Source organism: Astatotilapia calliptera, chromosome 16, assembly GCF_900246225.1.
Source record: "Astatotilapia calliptera chromosome 16, fAstCal1.2, whole genome shotgun sequence".
Taxonomy (NCBI): Eukaryota; Metazoa; Chordata; class Actinopteri; order Cichliformes; family Cichlidae; genus Astatotilapia; species Astatotilapia calliptera.
In genome coordinates, this window is record NC_039317.1 from 23049470 (window position 1) to 23075885 (window position 26416).

Here is a 26416-nt window from a genome sequence, read left to right on the forward strand (position 1 = left end):
TGTACGTTTTGGTCAATGAAAATATTACAAATCTTATAAATTCTGTAAGTATTTTGTATTAATTACGCCTGTCCTGATTAGGTGAGCACTGCTTTGAGTGTACAAAAGAGATAAAGTAAATATATGTGTGGATACATATAAATTAGTCAAGAGCTTCATACTTTTAAAGATTTAAAAGTTCCAGTTTATACTGTATCGACTTCATTGTCTTTCTTTCTATGTTTCTGAAAATTCAAAACAATCACATGGTGCTCATCATGCTCAGTTTCTGTCACTGACTGGCTGTCATTATGCCTTTACCATGTCAGTTCACGGCTGTGCAAACTTGACACACAGTTTTTACTTTGACCAGACAGAGTTTCTGACAGGCCTTTGATGTCAGAGGCGCTCAGGGCTCATCTCAGAGGAGGAACAAAATGAGTAAGAAAGCAAATAAAATAGGAGCTGACTGGCAGCTCCATGGGTCTCCGAAGTAACTAAGGAAAATGTCACTTTTTATCAACTTAGTTACAAGGTCTAAATGGACACCTGTGGACTGATGATGAAATGTTTTTACTCTTAAAGACACGAGATGGTTGATATTCATAGAAAGCAATCCTAAAATCACACAGAAAATACTGTTTCTTGTTAACTTTTTTAAATTGTTTATTTTGTAACCGTTGACAGTGTAAACAGTTTTTTTTTTCATTAAATTTTATGTTGACATGTTAAAACAGAAATCAAAAACCTATATTGGACTTTAAGCGTTTGATAGTGTATAAACCTCGAGTCTTTCAGAATATCCTACATCCTGGTAACATATAAAGTACATATTTAAACAGCTGGATAAAAGGTGTTACATTTTTATTAAAAATGCTTAATGTGAATTTAAAAGACACTGCTGTCAAACCTAAATTTAATATCTTTCACTAGTGCCAGCACACACATAAACACACATATTACCCTCGGACCCGACAAGTTCGCCCCTTTCTCCCCTGGCCGTTTAATAATTAATATGCTTATTTTTGTCTCTAAGGCCAAAGCCTTGGGTAAGTGGAACAGCTATTGATGGGGGCAGTGGTGGGTAATGGGACATGAAAAAGACTTTTTTGTCCATCTCACTTTTCCACACAGATATGATGGGTGTTAATACATGCATCACCAGCCATGGCTTCACTAAATATTTAAATTTTAATTGTTTCTGTCTGTGGTACATGCTTTTTTTTCACCAGTGGTATTCTTTGTTAAAGCTCTGGATCAGTCTTCGCAATCTTCCAGGTTGTCCTGTTCATATTAAGTGGGACCTATTCTATTTTCCAATACAAAGAGGTCAGGATTGTGCATATGGCAAGATCCAACACAATCGTGCTCTTCGAATATGATGGCTGGCATCAGACATAAAACAGTAGGAAATCCAAGTGGTTATTAAAATATGTTAAGTGGCCTCACTATCTTGAGACTTTAGAGACAAAGGCACTCAAAGGTTAATTTGTGCAAGACGGTACACATTAAAAGTAATCAATGTAAGCTTCATTAGCGACTGCATCAGTGCATCTCAGTCATCCATGATCTTAGCTTTTATTGGTTCTTTGTCTTTATTAAACTTGTTCTATGTTCTTCTTCTTTTAACGTTCAATTCCAAACAATAAAGTGGTAAAACTGGAAAATCTCACACTATATCATACAATTAGACAATATGAATGCAGAATGCAGTAGATGTCCTTCATTTTTAAAAGGTACATTATTTAATGGTAAATGGCCTGTATTTATATAGCGCTTTACTAGTCCCTAAGGACCCCAAAGCGCTTTACATATCCAGTCATCCACCCATTCACACACACATTCACACACTGGTGATGGCAAGCTACATTGTAGCCACAGCCACCCTGGGGCGCACTGACAGAGGTGAGGCTGCCGGACACTGGCGCCACCGGGCCCTCTGACCACCACCAGTAGGCAGTGGGTGAAGTGTCTTGCCCAAGGACACAACGACCGAGACCGTCCAAGCCGGGGCTCGAACCGGCAACCTTCCGATTACAAGGCGAACTCCCAACTCTTGAGCCACGATCGCCCATCATTTTTTACCCTTGATGCTGCTGCTCAAAAAGTTTAAAATCTATATATGAACCCATTTCTGAAAAAGTTGGGATGCTGCATGCCAAAGAAACCAAAAAAACCCTCTTTATTTTGAATTTAATGGCAGCAACATGTCTCAATAAGGTTGGGACAGGGGCAACAAAAGGCTAGAAAAATTAGGTGGTACTAAAAAGAAACAGCTTGAAGGACATTTTGCACCTAATTATGTTAACTCGGTAAAGGTCAGTACTGGGTAAAAATGAGCATCTTAGGCAGAGTTTCTCAAACGTAAAGATGGGCAGACGTTTGCTAATCTGCAACAAACTATGTCGCTAAACCACCTGACATATTATCAGTGGTCACTGAAAATCCTGCATTTCAGATGGTATCAAGGTGTATCAGTGCCTATGGAATTGCCGTTTGGAAATTCACCGTTAGAGCTGAAAGGTTCAAGGTTCAAGGTTCTTTATTTGTCACATGCATAGTTATACAAGTATAACACACAGTGTAATGTAGCCTGACACGCTCCTCGACATGTGCAAAAATTGGGGGGGGGGGGGGGTAGAGGAATATAAAGGTATATAAAGGTTTTAATGCAACATGTGTTCTCATCCGAACAAGAGAATTGAATTAATCTGCTTCAACAGCACAGCAGAAGAGGCCAAGTGCTGAACTGCCCTGCTTCAATCCAGACTTTTCACCAATTGAAAAAAATTGGCATGTTGTAAAATCAGATATATAACAAAGACGAAGCTTAAATAGTAAGTTCCGCAACTGGTCTGAGTTCCCAGAATATAGACTGTTATTAAAAGAAAAAGGGATTCTACACAATGGTAAACTTGACCTTATCCCAACATTTTTGACATGTCGCAATGAAATTTGAAATTAGGTAATATTTTTAATGAGGTAGTAAAAGATTCTGTGCAGATCCATTCTGTTTTTATTTGGATTTTACTCTTTATTGGAATTGTGTTTGGATATTTACAGTGCATGGGGTTTTGAAACAAGGCCTTGTAATTTGAGAACTTCTGTAGTGTGTCTTTTAATGGGACAATATCTCTGTTTGTCCCTTCTGTATGCATTCTAAGGAAGAGATCTGCTCAAAAAAGAGCTAGTTAAGCAAACAACCAAGGCAAAGCAGCAATCTTTTTAGTGTTCCAAAGGATCATATTCAAAAACTGAATGAAGACCTAACTGTTACAGAGAGGAAGAAAGCATTATAGTTATTAAATATGGGGATGATGGCACATATTTCAGATAATCTCTCCTGGAAGGCAGTCATAGTGTGTATACAACATGGTTGTGTACACACTATGTGCCAAAAATAGCTGTGTAGTGAGAAGAGAGCTTGATAGAGAAGTTCAAACCCTGCCTTCTTTCTCACTTCAGTATGCTTGGCTAGTGACTGTGTTAAGTGGGTGTGAATATTGTAAGTTTTGGAAAAGTTATATGAAATCTTACTCAGTTCAAAACTACCTCACCTTTGCTTAATTTGCCAGTTGTTCTTTTGGTGTCTTATTACTTGCTAATAGCAAGACCTTTTTTTACCTGTTTGTGTCAGATCAGTGTTGAGTAGCTGAACCTTTCTAACCAAAAAAACAAAAAGGAATACATTAAGTTAATACGTTTTGATTATGTGCTTAATCCCTTGGCTTTAAATCTACTGAGTCTTGATGTACAGATAATGCTCACTACATATTTGAGGTGTGTAAACAAAGTAGCAGCCATGGTCTGCAGTGTGTTACTCACTATCTCTCATTTGACTTGAAAAAACAAGGTCTCGGTAACGTGTTGTTGCCTTAGCAAATCATGCACTGACTAAAGTCAGCTTCCTCTGGGTAAAACCAACATACTTGGTATGCTTGTGGTACATACCCGTTCTCTCTTCTCAGTCTCTCCATCTTTCCTTCTCTTTTTCTTTTCCCCTCTCAGACCCTGGTTTGTTTTGTCCATTCCAGAGCAGAGAGCGTGGCTCATTTTAATTCAGCTGGCAGGCTGATCACACATCAGCCTTGATAAGCTAAGTGGCCCTCAGCAGCAGCAATTGAAGGTCCTTTTACTCTTTTTTAATCACTTGCTTGTATGTTCCCTTGATAATCTTTTCAACCTTTATTTATTTCTTTATTTTCTATATTTTATTTTGTCTAGTTCCCAATTTGTTTTCTTGGTTTTGTCTTCTTTGCTTGTAGATGTGTCTTATCTCGAAGTATTGGAATATGATTTTTCTCCGCTTCCTTTCTGCTCTTCTCCTATCCATAAAGCTCAGATTATGAGGGCTTATCACAGTTCAAGTTGTAAATAAGGAAGGCTGCACCCCACACCCCCCTAACAATTCTGTCATGATTTTATTTTATTTTTTTCCCTCTTCTTGTGTTTCAGCAGATGCTTTGCCTTGCTCGGGTATAATACTATAATCCCTAAATCTCAGCCATTTTTCATAAAGACTCATAGGAAACAATTTCATGAAGGATGGGCCAAATTTAATCAGCAGCCTGTGAATGCAATTATCTTGGTGAAGGAGAGGCGTAGGTTTGGGGGATGGGACCTTGGCCAACACCCCCATGACATTTACTATACATCAGAAAAGAGCTTAACACTTCTCCTTTAGGGTGACACAGAGAATAAAATGGATTCATTTAAGTACTAACACACACACACACACATATATATATTATATTATATATATATATATATAAATATATAAATATATAAATATAAATATTACGCTTAAAAGTGGGAGTTGAAGTCAGTTAGAACAATGGAACAACATTACATCACCCTAAATTAATTAAAAATTAAATGTGATAGGCATATGTAATGCATCATAATATCAAATACGTTTATTCTTTATGTGCTGGAGCCCAATTTTGAGTCCAGCTGACTCATACTCACTAAAAAGTAACAAAGTAACGTTGCTCTGTGTTCCTGCCTGCAGATAATAAAATAGCCTTTGATTTTTTTTCCTTTTTTTATTTCGAATCGGCATATGTCAATAAAGTTGTGGTTGTGGTACTTTAGCATCTACCTAGCATTACAGAAGGGGAGCTAAAACAAACATATATTGTAAAAACATTCTTTTTTTTCCTTTTTTTATATGACAGTTCATTTTAAATGTGACCTTTTCTAACAAACTCAACAGTTATTACCTAATAAAAAAGCTGTTTCTGTGCTAGCTACCAGTAGCATTGTTGATCCATTTACAGGAAAATGTATGCTAACTTGACTAGCAAAGATGACCAACAAGGACAAAAGAGAAAGACATTATTAGGGTCTTGGCAAGTGACATCGGGAATGTTTGGAAGGCGTTCTGGCATGTGTTGTCATAATTAATTTTAGATTTGTCTAAATTAGTGGGTCTGTATGCACAATGTTGCTGAAGTTGTCTGGGTATGTCATGATGTTCAAAGGTTGTGTGAATAGTAGAGAATTTAATTAAGCACACCAAAGTGTATCTGTACGCACTCTTAAGTCTGTAACTCATAGAAAGACAGTCTTTTCCAGTCTTTAACATATTCCCCTTTTCTTCCATTTCATGGCTTAAATCTCAGTTTTTTCTCTTTCTATTATCAGTCGAGCTGTGTGAGATGCACATACACATACACAGTGCCCACGCTGCTGCTCCTGACCGCATGTTCTGAGACAGTCAAATCCCACCACTGCCATCTCTCTGTTGTAGCTCTCATGAAGCACCATGTAGTCAAATTAATGCAGTTGTTCTTTTCAGGTCAATAGTTAAACACATAAAAGTGCAATTGCATTTGAATGGGTACCACCGTTTTGCTTGGGGACTGCATTAACAGTGTTAAAATTGCATGCAATTCTTGTGGGAGGTGCCCCATCTACGGACCTCATAGAAAATCTAAAGTTTGTGATGCATGATGGGATGCATTTCACACTATGGAAGCCGTATTAAAGAAGTGTCATTTTAATGTGGTAGTGAATGGCTTTATTACATTTCTAAGAACTCAGATGTTGACCAAAGTGCTACAGTAGTTATCCCCACAGTGTATAAAAGTATGCATTTTTCATATCCCCGTAAGCAATAATTCTGAAGCTAAAGTTAAGCCATGGTCTTTTGCTTACTGGTGGAGGTTATATCTTAGGATACTGAAATTTGGTGTGTCAGTACTGATAAATAACGATTAATGATTTTGGGTAGAAATGTGTATTGGTAATTCACTGTGATATTCATAGGGATGCTAATTTTCACAGGCAAAAACTAAATTATTAAAAATTCACTTAAAGAAACTGAACAGCCGACTCCTTTATGTTGAACAAGACTTAATAGCCACCCACTCTTTACTAAAGGTTGCTATGTTCCTCTAAACATTACAGAAAATATTTTTAAAAATCTTTATATTTACTCTTAAGTTACAAAGATACTGTATAATACAAGACTATGGAAGAATATGTTATAATGGTATGATCTCTTTCATTTGGTCCATGATGCTATTAGAGGCATAGAAGTTCCACTCTGACCTCTCTCCTGCAGGGACAAATCCCTCTCAACAAGTGTTATGTGGAAAAAACATGTACACAGTAAATTTATTTTCTCTTTCTTCTTCTGCTCTTGTATGTGAATATCTACACAATTATACAAATAAATGCACTAAAGCGAAAAAAAAACATTGCATTTCGCTCTTACGAAAACAGACTATGCCGATAAACTACATTTCTGCATCCTCACTGCATCTCATTGACAACACTGGGGACTGTAGGGCACGGATGGAACTGCGTGGTGGCAGCAGATGATGGATTGGAGGGTAGATCACCTATTTGTAGAGCAAATGCAGAGATTTGCTGTCCTGACATCTACTGTCGGCAAGCAAGTGGCTCAAAGCACAGTGATTGACACGGCACTGTAAAAAAAAAAAACGTTGCTAAAACTTAAAAACTCAAGGCAACCGACTGCATTTACGTTTTTAGGTTCTGATGGATGACTTATAATTTCAAGTTTAGGAGATAAGTTGCTTTAGCTAATGTTTTTGTGTTGACAAAATTAATAATTGTCCTTTTTCTCAACTCATATTTTATTGTTTTTGCAACGTATTTCCTAAAGTTTACACAAGGTATTAGTTTTAGTTTCGGCAACGTATTTCCTAAAGTTTACACAACATATTTTTTTTGTTTTGCCAATCAATTTCCTAAAGTTTAGAAAAAGTATCTTTCATAGTTTTCATGAGGTGCTCCCTGTTGTACCAATGAATGTTTACACAGTTGATTTTCAGATAACTTTGTGTTCAAACACAACTGCACCACTGACAATGTTGACTTTTGAGATCAGCCATTTTTAACATACTGACAACATTCAGCCACAAATAAAGTCCTTCCAAAAACACAAAAAAATTTTTGTAACAAATGTTACTCATCCAATTTTAAAGGTGGTGTTGTCAGACAGAATATCAAACCTATCTTGATAGATAGTCACTAACAAACAGATTCAAAACATCAGATGGCAGGATGTGAACAACTTCTATCTGGTTTCTTAGCCCTGTTGTGTGATCTGCTGAGGTGAGACTTCAATGCCCCTCGTGTCCTGAACGAACAGACGCAGTCACTGTAAACACAGGGCAAATGAAATCCTCTTCTATGTTGTAGCTGGTGATGTCTTAAGAGTACTTCTTGGCTTGAACAGACAAAAGAGCAGAACTGGCACTGCATACAAAAGCTATAATGAGAAGAGAGGAGAGGACAGTGTCAACAATTCAAAAGAAACCTGAATTAATCTCAAATTACCAAAGTTACATTACCTGATAATGTGTTTGGGGCGGGGGGGCAGGCACTCCTGTTCTGATTCCTCTCCTTACCAACTCCTCATCAGTCCCTCATAAATCAGGACAAGCAGTGGTCTGGAGTTGGCTTTTAATTCTCTAAATAAATAAAAATAGCAATTAGTTTTAAAATAAAATGCCAGCTTCCTGACATTACTTAAGAATTTTTTTCTCCTGTCCTAATTTTTTTGGCTCACTAAAGTGAGCTGATTCTGCCTTGTAAAATGCCATGTGAAACACAGTAAAACAAATAATTTACAAAATATACATTACATCAAATGTTTAATTTATTTAATTTATTATTAACAAATTGTATTCTACATGGAATGCACCAACAGTATACTGGGATGTATTATGTAAGCAAAGGATAATTTTGTGTGATTGGTTTTACAACTTAGAATGACAAACATTGGATTGAGAGTATGAGTGGGATAAAACTCCTGAAGCATCTGTTTAAATTATCAGTGCATTTATTAATGGTGCTCCATAAATAAACCAAAACAATGTTGTTTTGTGCATAACAAAAAGCTCACAATTGTGCAGTCAAAATGTAAAATAAAAGATGCTGAGCATAATAACAAAGACAGATTTTGCAGCTGCTCTGTTTCCAAGTTCTACTGCGCAACTGACAGCCTGGAGTTTGAAATCCTCTTTGTAACCGTGTCTCTTACAGGTGCCATTTATGGTCCTTACACACATAATATGGTAATATTACGTTGAAGCAGAGTACGTATCACTCGTATCAGCCGTAATGCTCCAACAATCCATCAAGCAGTGCAGCTTCATAGCTTACCAAAGTTGTACCAAAACATTTGACATATTTTTTTAAGCTGTGTACCACATAAAATTGGTTCGAGGTCAGTAAGCACAACCAGAATTCATGCATAAGGCAGACTGTCGATTTTTGAGATGAAAGGATTTTAGGCCGTGCGTCAACGCGTTAGGCCGGTTAGCTCACTAACGCCACCCAGCCCCACGCACGGGGTGATCCGCGGTAACTAGTTAACGGAGATTTGCCCCGTTAATGCAGTTATGGCATTAACTTTACGCTGACAGCACTAAAATAGTAATCTTCAAATGTTTTCTTTTTACCGACCAGCTCCTCTTTGATAGCTGCCGTGTCCATCTTGTCGTTGCCTGCAGGTGAAGCGATGGGGGAGGGGGAGTTGTGTTCAGTGAAGGAGAGAGGCGGAGTAACACAGCGTAGAGACAAAAGTGGACGAAAGAGAGGCAAACTTGCGGCTCCACGAGTATAATGATAATGTAGACTACATCGATATAAACTATATTGTCACATCTCATATTTCATTTAGTTCATTTAGTGGAGCTCGCTGGCCATGAGGACTCCACCACCCCGTTCACACAGAAACTAAAGCACACATTTTATTGGCTAAATGTGATTCGAACAAATTAAGACATAGCAGCAGGCGCCCCCGAATTTTATTTTATTTTATTTTATTTAAATAGCGGCGGGGGGTTGCTGCCGTTGGTCATGAGTGAGCCAGCCTATTTTGTTTCGTTAGGTGGTATGGCGGCCACAGACTGCACTTCATGAAATACGCATAGGGGGTGTCGCGGAGGCTTGTCAGATATGAGCGCGCCTCTTTAGTAGCGAAGTTTGTCGGATTTTCATTGTTTTGTGACATGGCACGTAGTTTGTGACATGGAATCTTAAATGATATAGTAAACACATACCCATAAGCCACAAGGCCTCTTAGCCAAGAAAGTAATGCTATGCTAAGTTTCGGAAAAATACGAAGAACTTCAGTTGTGATATTTCTAAAAGACAAATTGAGACTGTTCAAACATATACTGTCTGATATAATAAAAGAAACATTACTTGCCTTTAGAAACTTGAGATGAACGATCTATCCAGCTCCTGGTATAAAAAGCCTCACGTTCTCATTAAGGCAGACGGCCAGGTGGCTTTCAGTCCTTGCAAAAGCGCAAAGTAGACCCCGTAGCATCCAAAAATATGAGATGCGCATGCGTACTCAGGCACAGAAAGGCGCCAATAGCTTCAACTCATGTAAAACTTGAATTCATTCATTTTGCCAGCAATAAATTTCATCTGAGACCAACTTTTGCTCCAAAACGTTAAATGATTAGTTGAAACCCTTAATGTATTTGAGTTTATGGGCCAACTGAACTTTTATTGTTGAATTGTGAAAGAAATGACTGTAAGCTCAACAACTGCAAGTTTGATTTTTTACAGTGTGGGTGGCAGCATGAGCAGTGTGTTAAAACCAGACACAGGAATTTTCCATTTGTGTGTTTTTTTTAGTTATACAGTTAGTTATACAGTTTGTACCAGACTGTAAACATGCTTATTTCTGCTACAAAGCTAAGATTCTAATGATGGGGAGTTTTCACATTTAGCATCAGCCCCAAGTGGCAGTTCCAGAAACTACTTTTTTTTTTTTTTTGCACTTTCTTGATTCCTTTTTCAGCTGTGGCAGTTGATAATACATCATATCACAATGGCAGTTTTTTTTTTTTTTACTTTAACAGTGTGTATGTGTTACTCCTTATTATGTTTTTACACTTAAAAATTGAAAATTAGCCCTCAAAAACCGTATAATAACAATAACTTTATAGTAACACGCAATAAAAAAAACTAAGAAAAAAATGGTATTTTTCACAACCTTGCACTGTTTAATAATTGTATGATTTTTATTGCATTCCATGGTACATGTTGTTGTTAGATGTTTTTGATACCATTGCCATCTCTTTTATTCTTTAGCATTCCTAAACCAGTTACTGAATATATATTTTATTTCTTCTAACGGCAGATCGGTGAATGGTGACACAGTGTAAGTGGAATTAGATAAACTGTGCAGTGCCATTCTCTACGCTTTACTTGCGAAGCATCCATTTCTCTTAGATTGATTGGAAATGAAACTATGATTGATGCGTAAAAGAAATTGCAAGGGGCCAGCTGAGTAGCACTGACATTCCCCACCCGCCCCTGCTCTTACACAAAGATTGAAATTAGTGACCTTTTGATAAAGCAATCTGGTAATTTAATTGATGCTGAAGCCATGTGATGAGGACCTCATTAATAGCAAGCATGAGCCATATTTGTAAATGTTTATATATGTCAAGGGCTTTTGAGCATGCTCTTTCTGTGTGCGTTTGTGTGCCTGTATGTGTATACTGCATGTCATGTCTCATCTCTTATTTTGCTGCATTTCTGCCAATCCATCTCAGGAATGCATCCTAGCAACTAATACTTCTGCTGTGATGTCCAACAGGATGTGTGCCTGAGCATTTAGCCTTGTTGACCCAGAATGCATCCTGATCTTCCCGCAGAGTTTCTCCGTACTGTTTTGATGAGCTGATAGCAACAATCGCCTGAAACCAAGCTGAAGCTCTCAGAGTCAATAAGACAATATGTTGGAGACCCAGGGCTAAATCCCCAGTTCCACTGCTATAGGATAGAGGAAACACCTTTATCTTTTTGATTGAATACCTATCTATCTACTGTAATAGCCTGACTGTTTGAGTGTCTTCCTGAGTCCCTGGGTACCTGTCTATATTTCTAACTACTCTCTAGCTTACTGTGGTTGCTCTATTAAACAAGGGTGTTTCTCTTCCTGACACTGAAAGACAGCACAAAGTGAGACTGAAGTTAAGAATCGCAGTAAATCTGTTTCCTTGATTGGGCTGATTCAACACATGGATTTTCTTAAGTGTACAGAAAAAAGTAAAGGTATACGATAATGTAATTCTCCAACATTACAGAAGCTCGGCCAGATTTATGGGGTTTTTGTTGTCCTACATATGTCTTCATTAAGTTGTTCACTCTGCACCAATTAATTCAGCCTTACGCACTCATTAATGTGCCTTTTTTTTCTGATGATTGGTTTGCTTTTTGCCCCCCAGTCTTAATCAAACTCATCCCCACACTGCAATAAAGGGAAGAAAAAGAGAAAGAAAGCACTTAACATCATTTTGCAATTACCAGGATACATTTGTGCTGCCTTGAATATCATATTGTCTTTCTGCAATGGTTATGCAGCCTGATACTGAAGATTGCTGCACCTTTTGAAGCCTGCAGTCACACAGAGATGCTTGGAGTTGCTCTCGGGACAAGGCTGGAGGTGATTTAGGGGGGTGCATTTCAGAAATATGAGTAGTAGCTACATGAGCAAACTAATTAAGACATTTTCTCTACCCACCAAACAATCAACAACAGAATTTAACCATTGATCTCCCCCTGGCTACCAGCTGCACAGCCAGAAAATATGCAAGCCAAGCATGTATTTCTAATAAAACTAAAGCCTGCATGAGAAGGGAATGTTATTGTAATTATTATGTAATATTTGTTTGTTAATTGTTCATATCTTGATGAGGAAGGCCATGAAATATCCTGATGGGAAATACTAAAACTGTCCTGGGCAAAGCGCCCTCAGGGAGCGAATTACAGTAAACTACAATCTAAATTCATGAACATGTCATGTCAGACTATTAATACATGTTTTGTATGCGTAGCGCATGTCTAAATGCATCACGTGTGAAAAGAATTAGACAATGGGTTAGACAGTCAGGGGATCCACTTGTGAGAGATTTACACATAGTGTTTGAGAGCACGACTGTTGCATCTGTCCAGCTGATATTCGTCGAAGCAGCATTTCTTTCTAGGTTACACGCACAGGGATTAGCAAATATGTTTTGTCTTGTTTCATAGTTGTTGTTTTCTTTAGATAGATCACCACCACTACAAAGTGATAATAATGATGTATTTTTATTTTGTAAGATCGGTAAACTTTAAATATTTATAATAATAATTATATATACATATTTTTCATAACCGATGTATAATTTGATGTATACATTTGATACATGTTGGCTAACAAACCAGCCAGGATGAAGATGAATACACAGAAAAAATACATGTATCTCGCTAAACTGCGGTTCAAATCGTTCTATTGTGTAAACTATTTGAATTTGAGACATGGCCTCCTCCTGGTCGAGCGATATCGCTTATGTGGTGAGAAGCAGGATTAAATTCTTCCCTAACTCCCAGCACAAATGCAGATAGATGGGGGTGGGGTGGTGGTGGCTGGGGTTGTGGGGTGGGGAATCTGTGTAGGTAATACCACTGCCACCTATTATCCAATGATTATTATTTATATGAGCCTTTGTGGGATGATATTGTATTTGGCTCGTTCTGTGTGGAGCTGGTGGGGCGCCTCATGTATGATTATGTGTCTCATCGGTTTCAGCCCTGTGTCAGTAATCTGTTTGTATGGAGATAGAGAACACACAAGCTCTGTAAATAATGCAAATCTGCTACTGGGCTTCACTTCTTCTTTCCTTTTCTGCATTCCGTCTCTTTGTGCCTTTCTTTATGTGTCTCTCTCTTTCTCTTTAGCACTCTTTCTCTCTCTCATAAAAGTCAAGATTAAGCATTCTCTAAAGTCCTGCATGACGATAATCTGAACCACCCTCTGTATCCAATCATTCAACAGACAGTGGTGTACATTTCTATGTGTGTGTGTGTGTGTGTGTGTGTGGGGGGGGATCAATTGTCCCTATAAGCCTGATGATCATTGGTTTGACAAGGGAAAGCATTTTATGATTTGAGATACATCACATCCTTGATGAAATACAATTAAAAAAAAAAAAATATTAGGCCTGCTGCCCCTTACTGAGGATAAAATCCTATGGATTTAATGTTGGCCATGGGGCATAATTGATTCTATCGGCTCACAGCATAGAAGGAAAAGGATGAGAAAAACAACACAATGGGAAAAGATCAGAGGTTGTAATAACAGCAATATAACATGGCTTTGTCCTTGGTGCTTCACACCAACAGCAATCATTACATCTGTGTGACTCAAAATCAACTGTTCACCCCAAATAATTTCTTCTCCCCAGCTAAAAGAAAAACGTAGTCCTTACGTTTTTTTTAATGACTATGGCTTTAACTTCATCTAGTCATGTTCTTTGTTATTGAAAAATTAGAAGGAAAAAGTCAATCAGTTGAAAAACATATCCAGAGAAGGGCAGCATGCTGAATTTGGTACATCCTACAGGTAAAAAGACATGAGAGCTCTTTGTATATATGTACTTAGTGTGTCCCTTATTTATTTGTTTTCTTACAGAAATCCTAAATGGAGGTGTTTATGTTGACCAAAACAAGTTCTTGTGCCATGCGGACACAATCCATTGGCAAGATATCGTCAAGTACCCAAGGATCCAACCTGTGGTGGTGCCCACCAACAGCAGTGTCACATGTAAGTAACCCAAATGGTACACATGAAGAAAATGAGAAAAAATTATTTGCAAAAGCCAAAAAAGGCACTTAAAATATATGGATATCCAGGAAAGCCCAACAAAAATCTGAATCAGTGGAAAGATGATTTCAAAAACAACGTACCTGTCCAACGTTTCCATTTTATGCTTTTCCTCTCCAAAGCATGAAGTGTAGATGCATGCAAAACATTTCAGAGAGTTGTAGTAAGCTGGAGTAACAACAGAGAGAGAGATTTTGTTTCAACCCAACGTGAAAATAATCACAGGATTTAAACAGACATTATTAGCACATTTACATGTAAACACATATTAGCCGCCTAGCTTAATTGTTTCTGGCAATTAAGGACCATGGAATGTACTTCACACATTTTTTGCTCACTACCAACTTCTTGGTTTTAAACATATTATCTCCCCCCACTGGTAATGCAACTTCTGCATGCAGTAATGCAATTTCTCCATGCATGTCCATTTCACGTTTTGTAGAAATGGACAAGGTGGACTGGCGTGTCTATTACATGTTTTGCTGTGATACTGGGTTCCATCAGATGTCGGTAATAACCTATCCAAGCCACACATGCAAAGAAATCAAACCATATGTTGTCCATAAATTATTTTATGTGTAATAATGAGAAATGACACAGGGGAGAACTATTGAAGAAGTAATGCATGAAGAAAGGGAGGTGTAAAAAGGCATGGAATGTCATGACACAAGCTGAAATCTATCAGTAATTAAAAAGCAATCCTGCCACTTTAGTGCAAATTAATATCAGCCGGTTATGTCCCAACTGATGGCCTATAAAAAGGTGTCTCATTACAAAGGTGTCACACAAGAAACATGATGGGTAAAACCACTGAGCTCTCTCAACACCTTTGCAACCTTATTGCTGCAGAACACACTGAAGGCAATGGTTGCAGAAGAATTTCTGAACTACTTAAAGTTCCAGTGAGCTCTGTTGGGGCCATAATCAAAACATGCTTTACCATAAACCTGGTGTAGACGACCAGGTGTGCCACAAGATTTCAGACAGAGGAGTAAATAGATTTATCAGAAGAGTTCTCCAAGAGTCAAGGGCCACTTGTAGAGAGCTACAGAAAGACATTGAATGAGCGCATGCAATTGTTTCAAAGAAAACGATAAGTAATACTCTCAGCCAACATGGCTTGTATGCAAGCTCACCATGCAAGACTCCTTTGTCGAAAAAAAAAAAAGCATGTTGAAGTGTTTTTAACGTTTGCTAAAAAAGCAATTAGACAAACCTGTGAAATACTGAGACAATATAGTCGGGTCAGAGGAGACCAAAATTGAAGTCTATGGAACATAACAACACCATAACGACAGTGTTTGGAGGTGGGAACATCATACTGCACTGGCACACTTCATATAATTGAAAGACAGATGAATAGAAAACTGTAACAAAACACAAGACATTCTTGATAAAAATCTGCTATGAATATGAAACAAGGGTGGATGTTTCAGAAAGGCAATGATCCCAAAATAAAGCTGCTAGAATGGCCCATCCAGTCACCTGAGCATATGCCGAGTATGGCCTGGAGGTCAAAATGGGACACATTCCCTAGTGTGGGTGAGAATGACCGAGCTAGATACAGAAAGACAAACTGGTGATGGCTAACCAGCCGGACATAGTGGTGGTGGACAAGCAGAAGAAGTACCATGGGCTGAGAGAAGCGCTCGAGAAGATGTGGAGGGTGAAGGGAACATGGTCCCTTTTTTGTGTGTGTGGGTGTGTGTGTTTGTGTGCATTCTGTTGTTTTATGTATGTAATACACTTTTATACATTGAGTGAGTTACTGTTGCCCAATACCTTATTTTAAAGTTTTACCAATCAAACTTTTACCAAATAGGCGTTGTTGTTTTTTTTATTTAGTTTATTTATGGTATATATTTAAGGTAGTTTTGCAACTGATAGACAGTTTTTTTTCCCTTTTAAACAACCTAATAATAATAATAATAATAATAATAATAATAATCTTTAATTTCTCTCACCTGTCATTTAATTTATTTCTTGATTTTAAAAAAAAAAGTAGCTGAGACAGTGTACCCTGATAATGAGGGTAGCAGATGTGATGGCTCAGTTGCTTAAACAAACTTGAATGAAGTCACGGCCACTCTACCTGGCAGTTTCTGTAACTCAAATTTGCAGGAATTTGTGCTAATTCTGAATTAGTCTTTAAAAATGTCTTTTCACAATTATTCCCCACACACTTGCCAAGGTCTTTCAGTGGCAGGTTATCTTTGACAAAAGAAAGGATCCAGAGGAGGCCCATTATCACAACCTGGTCGATTCACAATAAATGACTGAATGTGAGCAGCAAAACACTGTCATCACAAAATCACCCTTTGACCCTATTCTGTCACCCTGCTTACCATAACAATTCACAATGACTGCTAGCTCACATCACTTAAATGTCCTTCTGTAGCCAGCTGGAAGACCCGTTAATGAATGCATAGCATTATGATGGGATTTATTAGTGTGAAATACACATACTCAATCTGTCAGAGGACAGGGGATGATCAGTGAAATAACAATGCATTTACTGATCTCCTCTGACCCATTATTATTAATTTGCTGACTAAACCTCTTAGCATACTCGTTTCTTTTTGTTTTTAATTAACATTAATTTCTCACACTTTTTGACATTTAAATCCAATGTTGTTTTCACGTTTTTTTTTTCAAACTGTCTCATCTCATTCATTTACAAATGGAAACAAATAAACAAATGATAAAATACGCTATCACTGACTCTGATATAAACAAACAGACTTTTCCTTTTTGATGCATATGTCCTTGGAATCATCTCATAGTACTAGCTGAGGGCTTCAGATGCATGCTAAAAGCTCCAAGCATTGATATTCTGCTCAATCACCCTCCTCCCTGCAGCCCTGTTAGCCCTTGATCGACCCCGACTCCTTTGCAAGTCTTCCACCCTCGCTGAAAGATCAAGGGTCTGCAAACTTGTAATCCACAATTGAGAACATAATCTCTGTTTCATTTTTTTGCGGCGACACAAGCTTCATGTTGTTTTGCTTGTGACTTATTTGTGCCATGGTTGTGTTATGTTATTGGTTTCAAAATAGGACTGTGATCTTTTTTTCTGTTTTTTTAAACTGATGCCCTGTTGATTCTGTTTAAACACCTCCATCTTTCGCTTGCTGTACACTGACGCTGGTATGGCAGCAGTTTCAACATTTTAACCTTCAGGGGATGTTAAAGATTACGGTGCATTCCGGGAAAGGGGGTTTGACGGTCTTATACAAGGTCAATGAGGATTTAGAAGCTGAGATAGTGAAGGCCATGGTCACTGAATGAAAACTCTTTGACTTGACTTCCTGGGGCACATAGCACGGAGAAGAACAAAGAATTAAGGAAGAACAGCAGAAGTTCTGCCTGTATGGCTGGCGGACATTTGTATTAATATCCCATTTGTATACTGCTTTCATACAGACAAAGCTGCCAGCTTTTCTCTCAAATTTTACTAAATTGTCAGTTCAATAGGGACACACTGGAGAAACAGAAAAAAAATAGAGAAATGTAGTGGTTTAAGAAAAAAGGGACAGGAATAGGCACTAAGGGAAAGAGAGCTACAGAGGAGTGATGAATCTATAAGTGATGGATGAAGAGAAAAATGTGTAGTAGATGGGCTCAAAAATGAGGAAGAAGAAGAGGGCAGAAGATGGAGATTCTCATGTTGAGCAATGGAGTCAGTCGGATGCTAATAGCTCTCATCTGGAGAGGCTGATGGACAGAGGACAGCACTTCTGCACTTATCCAGACTCACTTCTCCCAGCAGTCAATTACTAGACAGTCAATTAAGTCCTCCAAAAACCCAGAAAGGCACTGGCTAAAGCTCTGAGGGTATGATGCTGCTTACCGCTCCTTTACTGCTTTTATCTCAACCTGATGTGTGCTGGCTTCATGCTGGGCTGGTTTAGCGTGAAGTGGCAAAAAGAATCATCTCATTTTCCCAAAATAACCTGTGCCAAGGTTATTTTGGATTTTATTACCACAACAGCATATATCAGTCAAGGAAGATGGATCTTTCCTGCCTTAAAATATATATGTATAAAAAAAACAATGTTGAGAATTCAAAGGTTTTTTTCTTAACTCTTAAGATTGTATCAGTTAAATGTAGTATCATCGTCATATTAACGAAATTAACTGCTGCATGCTACTTGCAGTACCTACAGTTCAATGATTACAATCATAATTGCAATGATGGCAATAACTTTAATTATTTGGTGCCTTTAAAGAGTTTTTGTATAAAGAGTTTACAAACTGCTCTGGCAGACAAGCATAAGCAGGACTCAAACAGAAAAGAAGGACCAAGAGCCAAAAATAAAAAGAAGAACATTAGCACAAATTGCACAATTGTATCCCTAAAAAATACCAATAAAGGGATTTGAAGGAAGTCAATGAACATTAAAATCTAAAAATCAATCCTAACATGTACAGGATTATATCCAGGAAGAAGTTGAGCTGTTGCATAACTAGGCGAGAAAGACACTATTGTGGTATAACAGAAGAAAGACTTATTCAAAGTTTTAAAAAGGTCACAATTGCTCAGTGTGAGCAAACAGAATGCACCTATGCATGCATATCCAAAGAAAAACATACAAATAGATATTAAGTGAATTCAAAGTTAAACCACATGATCCTCCATAGTTTTGTTCACTATGTGAGTTTGGTTTGCCTTTGGTTGAGTGCTTGAAGACAAACTCCAGCAGCAATTCTCTGGTCTGTTTTAAGGTTGAATGACACTGACAATAGTTTGTGAAGTTGCAGTTTGAAATGCCAATAGTCTCTTTCCTTGAACCTCTGTGCAGGTCAAAAATGCCACCGTTCCTGCAATGGCCGTTGCTGGGGACCCAAAGAGGACCAGTGCCAAAGCTGTAAGTTAATTATTATTATCTGATTAGAACTTCGAGTTGTTAGAATCACCACTGAGTGACTTTTGCATGCATCAAAACTTTACTGATAACTGTTGTGGGTCAAAAATAAAATTTAGCATATCTTTAGCATACCTGGCAATGTACTTGGAACGAGATTCCAAGCAGGGGTCTTGAACTCCAGGCCTCAAGGGCCGGTGTCCTGCAGGTTTTAGATGTGTCCTTGATCCAACACAGCTGATTCAAATGGCTAAATTACCTCGTCAACATGTCTTGAAGTTCTCCAGAGGCCTGGTAATGAACTAATCATTTGATTCAGGTGTGTTGACCCAGGGTGAGATCTAAAACCTGCAGGACACCGGCCCTCGAGGCCGTGTGTGTGTATATGTGCGTGTATGTGCGTGAACAGTGTTATGAACTGTGAGACTTGTTACTGCAGCATCTTTCAGTTTGAAAACAGGAAATGAAAGTGCCATTTTTGTAAATGACAAATCTCTTATTCTTGAATTAAAGTTGAGTCATCTGTTTGATTGGGCAAATTTCACTAAATCACAATATCAACTTTGAGACATTAGACACTAGGCCAAAAACAATTTTCCAAATAATCAAAGACCTTTATCTTTTTGCTCACTTGTTGATATTTTGCATTTATTTTGTTTGGTTTATACTAGTCATAAAAAGAAATACAACTTTGTGTTAAAATATAGACTGTATTGACCAACACTGTAATATGTGTGTAGATAGATATATTAGCTGGGGACAACCATAACCATAATATTATGTAGTTTCACAGGCAAAATTACAAAAATAGTTTAGGCAGCCTGTTTGATACATTGGTGACAAAGGGTTAAGTCTTTAGTTTAACCCAGGGGTCTCAAACTCCAGTCCTCGAGGGCCGGTGTCCTGAAACTTTTCCATGTGTCCCTGTTGCAACACAAATTAATAAAATTAGTAGGTCATCAGCAAGGGTATAGAACTTGACTGCATGCTGGATTGGTAACTCCTAAGTAAATGTAAATGTTTGGAAAAATGTACTTCTAAAAGTACTTTTATTGCACCATGATCATTCACTGATGAACTGCTGTAACATGAATCAAATGGCTGAATTGTCACCGCAGCATGCAGTCAAGTTCTATAGAGTCTTGCTGATGACCTGTTAACTGTATTCAGGTGAGGTAATTCCTAAAGTGCAAAAACTTGGCATGTCTTTAGCATGGTGTGCAGTGTGTTCTTAAATAGAAAAAAAACTTGAGGAAACTGGACAAGTGGAGGACAAAAGAAGTGGTAGGTCTAAAAAAGCAGATGAAAAGTATCAGAAAGTCATGTCCCAAGAAATATATTTTTAAAAAACCCAGCAAAGACCTCATAGAGGACCTGAGAGGAGAGGACCATCCAGCCCTTCAGTAGAACCATCTACTGTTCACCGAAGCTTCTTTAGAAATGGTCTAAGTGAACGAATGGCTGTCAAGAAGCTAGTCCTAATCAAGAGAAACAGGGAAAAAGGCAGAGGTATGCCACATTACACAAGAGCTGCACTGCAAATCAGTGGCAACAGGTGTTTATGGAAATAAGAGGCAGGATTGAGCACAGTAGTTTGTAAGCATATTACTCACAAACTAAGCACAACCCCATGCTGCCTCTGTGGAAACGGGACATGAGAATATCACCAATAAATTAGCATCTAAAATTATATTTGAATTCCATAAAGTGAAGGTTTTCCTGCTTGTTGCCCCAAAGGGATGACATCAGATTTTTCTTTGGGGTTTTTTTGCTGTTGAAAGTCATCATTTCTTTTGAGGAGACTGTATGCTCTCCAAATTAACACACATGATATTCTGGTATTTTAATGAACACAGCTCCACAATGCAAAGGAATTTTAGCCTCAAAAATGTATAATCAACAGATCAGATCAAAATAATCAAAACAGGGATGCTCTTTAGATCATTCTATCAAGCAGAAAGTTTGATGTGGCTTTGACTGGTATTAAATAGACGTCGTCACACGGATTTTATTAGTACTACTGGTTGGAAATTTCTAAAAAACAAAGTTTTACCGGCAATTTAAAAATCAGACAAATCTTCTGTGTTAACCTTATTAAAGATCATTAATACAAAAATCCTAGATTCAAGGACAAAAAACAACATCATCTACATTCACTGATTAAATAACTTGAAGTCTACAAAAGGAAAAACATTTTACACAAGGCTGTGATGAGTGGTTGTTTCTTGTCTTCACCTATGAGGAAAGCTCTTATTTTAAACCGGATCATTAAAAGATAACAAAAGTTTCACTGTGATGCAAATGATATGTGACAGCCTAACTGCAAGTAGTGAAACAGGAACAGCAACAATCCCTCCATTTTAACATTGTTCTACAGTTCTGAAAAATACAAAACAAGGCTTTTTAGAAAAAAACATTTGAGAATGTTGTAAGAGAGGGTTCGTCACATATTTTCTGATGATGATTCCCACACCTCAGGCATGGGGAGTGCTGTTTAGGTTGGGAACCGGTGATGATTGTAATGCTAATGATGGTTTTGGCTCTCATACCTGTCAGGAAAAGCAATTCTTAATTGTATACAACATGTTTCTGACAAGGCATAGCCTCATCTGGATGTGATGCAAGCCGTCACCCATCTGTGCATGGACTGCACAAGTGTTTAGACCTGCTGTTGAGGAATTGCTCTCCATTCCTGGATGAGTGCAGCCTGCAGCTGTGTAATGCTCACTGGTTGTGGCTGCATTTGAAGAAATATTGGGTTTAAATGCTGGCCAAGCAAGTGTCTGGATATGCTCCTGATCCAGAAAGGCCTTAACTACCCTGGCAGTGTGAAGGTTGGCTTTGTCCTGCTGAAACAGCCACGGGGCTGGGATCCTGCTGCAAGAATTGCACAAATGCATGTTGGAGTATTTCATTTTTACTCTATCCAGTCAAATGTTGACCAAGTCGACCAATAGGCAGATCAGAAATCGTTGTCTCATGGACATGAAAGGCTGCAGCAACAGCTAAGTCATGCATGCCAGCATCCAGCATCTGGTCTCATTCAAATTTAGTCAGTAGCAGCACGGCAGCACTGACGACAATGTTGTGCATATTCTGATGCTTCAGAATGCAATTAACTTAACGAGTTCTGAGGTGTTCGGTAAACATTGGCTAGAGAGAGAGATTGGCTAATGCAACATGCTTTTGCCTACACAAGTAAACATCAAATAAGGCCACTTTTTAACAATAAAATTAATTAAAAAATTTTTTTATTTTTACTAATACTAAAGAATTATTTTGTTACAATTGCATTGTTTTCCAGCGTAGTTCAGAGTAACTGTGCTTAAATTAATTAGGTGTCATAAAATGGTAATTTTTAAGGCTGCACTTTTGTTAATGGTTAGCTCTACAAGCCCTCTTCACAGCCCACAGTGGCTCACCCTTCTATCTGTGTTTAACACATACTAACATCCACAGGAAGACTTCATATTTAGTATATTTTTGACCTATAGCAAACTGTATGTACACATTTAGTTTTAGTCAGAAACAAAATTATGTACTCACATGGACACATGCTCACATTTCTTTCCTCATTACATACCTCTTTACCTCTCACATTCCTTTTTTTTATTGTACCACCCTTCATCAAGTTCTTGCTCTTTGTCCATCACTTCGTACTTAGACCACTTCATCTATGCCTTCCAACCCTGGCATGTCACATCTTATTTGTTCTGTGGTTGTGATCTCGTTAAGATAATGAGGAATGAACTGTTTGACCAGAACCTGTTAACAACACGTCACAGAGGAGGCCCAGATAAGCCCTGGCCCCATCTATCTGCCTTGTTTCAGCTGTGATCGCGCCATCTCTCTATCCTCATCCATTTATTTGTGGATGCCATGATTCATCTTTTATTTTACTTGCTTTCAAAAAAGAAGAGCTTTTTTTCTTGCACTGGAATGCTTTTAATTATGAAGTTTAATTATGACGAACCAAATACACCGAGGAAGTAAATTACAATTCAAAACCACTCTCTTTACTGAGTCTCTCACATAAAAAACTGGATCTCTGTCAGCAGAGGTAGTTTTTTTCCATAGAAGTACATGTTATGTTCTATAAAAGGATACAGGATAAAGTACTCACACCTGCTCTAAACGAAACAGCAATTTTTATTAGTTGTACCACTGGCTGCAGAGATCGCAACTGACAAGTTCTGTGGTCCTTGATAATAACAGATGACATCAGACCCTTTGAACTGGGTGGTGATTGTGGTATAATATATATATATGTGTGTGTGTGTGTGTGTGTGTGTGTGTGTGTGTGCGTGTGCGTGTGCGTGTGTGTGTGTGTGCGTGTGTGTGTGTGTGTGTGTGTGTGTGTGTGTGTGTGTCTCTGTGTGTGCACTGCGTGAAATGCAAAGAGGAAGTTTTGCTCCATCTTTCCCATGTTAAATTGCATCAAAATAAACTTCTGGACCTTCGAAACACACAAAATAGAAACACTGTGAGACTACAAGTGGTGAATATCTCAGATCTATCAGCTCATAGATAAAAAAAAGAAGCGTATCTATTCACAAACATCCCATGATGAAGGTGTTTATTCATTTCAGTTTATTCATCATAGCCTTATCACTACATCTAGTTAATGAGGCATTTTTGAAATGCAAATAATTTCAAAAATACGGCATTAACAAGGGTATTAATTAGCAAATAAAGACTTATACTTGTCAAATTAAGCACACTATTTATCATTGATATGTTTTCCCTTTGCTTTAAGAAGTCATTTCACTTTCAACATTGGGAATCACTGTAACTGATATGCAATTGAATTGACCTCCTGTGTCAAACTGCTACCTTTTAACTGTAAACTTTTGAGCCATTGCGCTGTAAGGCAAACATTTGATCTATAGACATTCATTCCCTATTTAAATAAAGTTACACTTAAGAATAAATTGAAAAATTAACTGAATATTTTGTCTCAGAAAAAGACAGGTGTTGAGAACCAGATGTGCCCAATAATAATAATAATAATAATAAATTCACAGGGGAACTCAGAGGCATTGGTTCCTGTGAGTGATGTCTGTAATTTGATTTGTTTTGTTTTTTGTCTTTAGTTATTCTTAACCTCCTAAGACCTGAACTCTTCCACGGCATGCATTTTTAATTTCTCATTGATATTTGGTCACATTGGGGCCCGATTTTTTTTTTTTACCTTATTTTTGTTTTTAATAAAAATAAGAGCCACATATGAGGATATTCATTTAAAATTGTGATAGAACAGTAGCAGTATAATGTCCTCATAAGTGGATATCAGGCCCTTGTAGAGCAAAATTTAGTATTTTGGTCTAAATAACCCAAAATGTGATGTCCACATATGTGGACGCCAGGTCCTAGGAGGTTAAAGTGGATTTTTAAAGCCAAATTAACAAACATAATTGTGTCCGTCTCTGGCGATGTGGCTTGGCCATTATTTTGACAAAGTGTCTTTTGAATAAAGCAGACCATATCAATGCAGGCCAGGCACTGTTAATTGAATGCTACTGATGGTAAATCAGTAGCTTTCCACTCAGTAGCATGAGTGTGTGTGTCTGTGTGTCCATGTTTGTTTGGCGACTTGTCCATAGCTTTTATCTATCATGGTGATGGTGTCCTGTCAACACAAGGCTGCAGGGAAACATAACACAGATCAAAAAAACAATGGCCCTGCTCAAAACAAAAATAAGCACCACCAATAGATGTGTAATGGTGTACAATAGTAGCCTTACGTTCCCCAGTAATATTTACTGTTGCAATTTACTTTCTTAGTTTCAGTTCTGACCAGTTCGCTTTAACCTTTATCACCAAATATATTCTTAAAATGACATTGAATTTTATTCTTATTACAAGCTTTTGTTGTTTGTGTTCAGTTAACGCTGGCTCCACATCGTCGAGCATCTTTCACCTCATACAACCAAAAGCCATAGCTGTCACTAATTACCAACATGACTGAGTATAAAAAGAACAGAGAGCCTCAGTCATTTAGAAGTAAAAGTAAATATGATAACAACAAAATTATGCAAATAGTTTAATTTGTAATTACAGTACATCCATTTATCCAAACCACTATGTATAATATCTTTTTTTAACCCACCCCAATACTTTATCTTGTGCCAACTTTACTGGTTCATCCATAACTGCTTAGTTATGTATTCCTGCTCTATAATGAAAGTCCCACTGCTGACACTTAAGCTATGTCAATTACCAGCTGTCTTTACCTGTGAAATAGCAGGGTCCTATGTACATTTATATATGGCTGTCAAGAAGAAAGGCACACAGACATGCGGCCGCCCATATGATTGCAAAGGTGGACAGATGTTCACTTTGGTAGTACATTCAGATAAGAATCGCTATGTCTTTGTTGCACTGAGCCAGACAGCAGACGAGAGCAGAGATGAAAACATGATTGAAGATAGCTAGTAGGTGGTAAAAAGAACTTCTGCTTCAGCTGAACTCACCAGACACAGACACATGTAAAAACATGTGTATGCATGCATTTTACAAAGCAATAGATGGTAGGTAGGTTAGTATAGTATATATAACTTCCAGAGCAGATGATGAAGTTGACGTTACCCCCCCACCTCTCAAAGGTTTTACAGTGACAACTTTCCAGTGACTGGGCTTAAATTTTTTTATCTTCACCTGCCATTTGAACTGGCTAAGACGTTTTATATATGTATGCATAAAGTACGTGTATTGTATATACATTTTATCCTTTGTTTGTGTCTCTCTCTTTTTAACATGCCTGTAACTTCAAAGTAACTAAGACAGTGTGTGCGGAGCAGTGTGACGGCCGTTGCTTTGGTCCCTTTGTTAGTGACTGCTGCCACCGTGAGTGTGCAGGTGGCTGTTATGGCCCAAAGGACACAGACTGCTTTGTAAGTGAACACACACACACACACATACACACACTTTACATCATTACGGTGTGACAAAAGAGGTTAAAGTGATCATTTTCCTGGTGATATTACCATGTCAATATGGTTACGCAGATAACATTTTGTGTTAACACTTTGTTTTACGTTTCTCTTCTTCTTCTTCTTTTTTTTTTGGTTTCTTAAGTCTGACACATTTTACTTGTGACTTTTTCCTTCCTTCAATTTCAGGTACCTCTTAAAATGGATTTCACTCAGTTTTTAAATGCCACTTGTATGGCAAATATCGTTTGATGACATTTAATTCTCTTTTCTTCCTGACATGAGTGTCATTGTTAAATATAGACTTCACTGGGAACTCTTCATTCTGACTTTTTGCCATGTGCTTTATCACTTTTATCTGTGCTTGTTTTCATGTTAAACTTGTTTCTGAGGCTGTGAGTCCGTGGCTAATCGAGCTCTTCTTCCTGGCCTTGGAAAAGCAAGTTCTGTATCATAATTTTTTATTCTTCTGTTCTCTTCACAATCATCAT

The 26416-nt window shown here is 37.8% G+C and overlaps 1 protein-coding gene and 1 long non-coding RNA gene across 5 annotated transcripts in view; one reads left to right on the forward strand and one right to left on the reverse strand.

Moving 5' to 3' along the window:
- The window catches only part of erbb4b (erb-b2 receptor tyrosine kinase 4b), a 323985-nt gene that overhangs the window by 201484 nt on the left and 96085 nt on the right, over positions 1-26416 (forward strand). For all 4 annotated transcript variants that reach the window (XM_026144460.1, XM_026144464.1, XM_026144463.1 and 1 more), the window contains exons 4-6: positions 13937-14068; positions 18931-18996; positions 25768-25886. In XM_026144460.1, the coding sequence (XP_026000245.1) occupies positions 13937-14068; positions 18931-18996; positions 25768-25886 (317 nt within the window). The remainder of the gene's footprint in view (positions 1-13936; positions 14069-18930; positions 18997-25767; positions 25887-26416) is intronic.
- LOC113007668 (uncharacterized) lies at positions 7161-8952 on the reverse strand. Its single transcript, XR_003269929.1, has 3 exons — positions 8923-8952; positions 7806-7925; positions 7161-7723 (listed from the first exon to the last, which is right to left on the reverse strand). It is a non-coding gene; the product is annotated as an uncharacterized LOC113007668 (long non-coding RNA).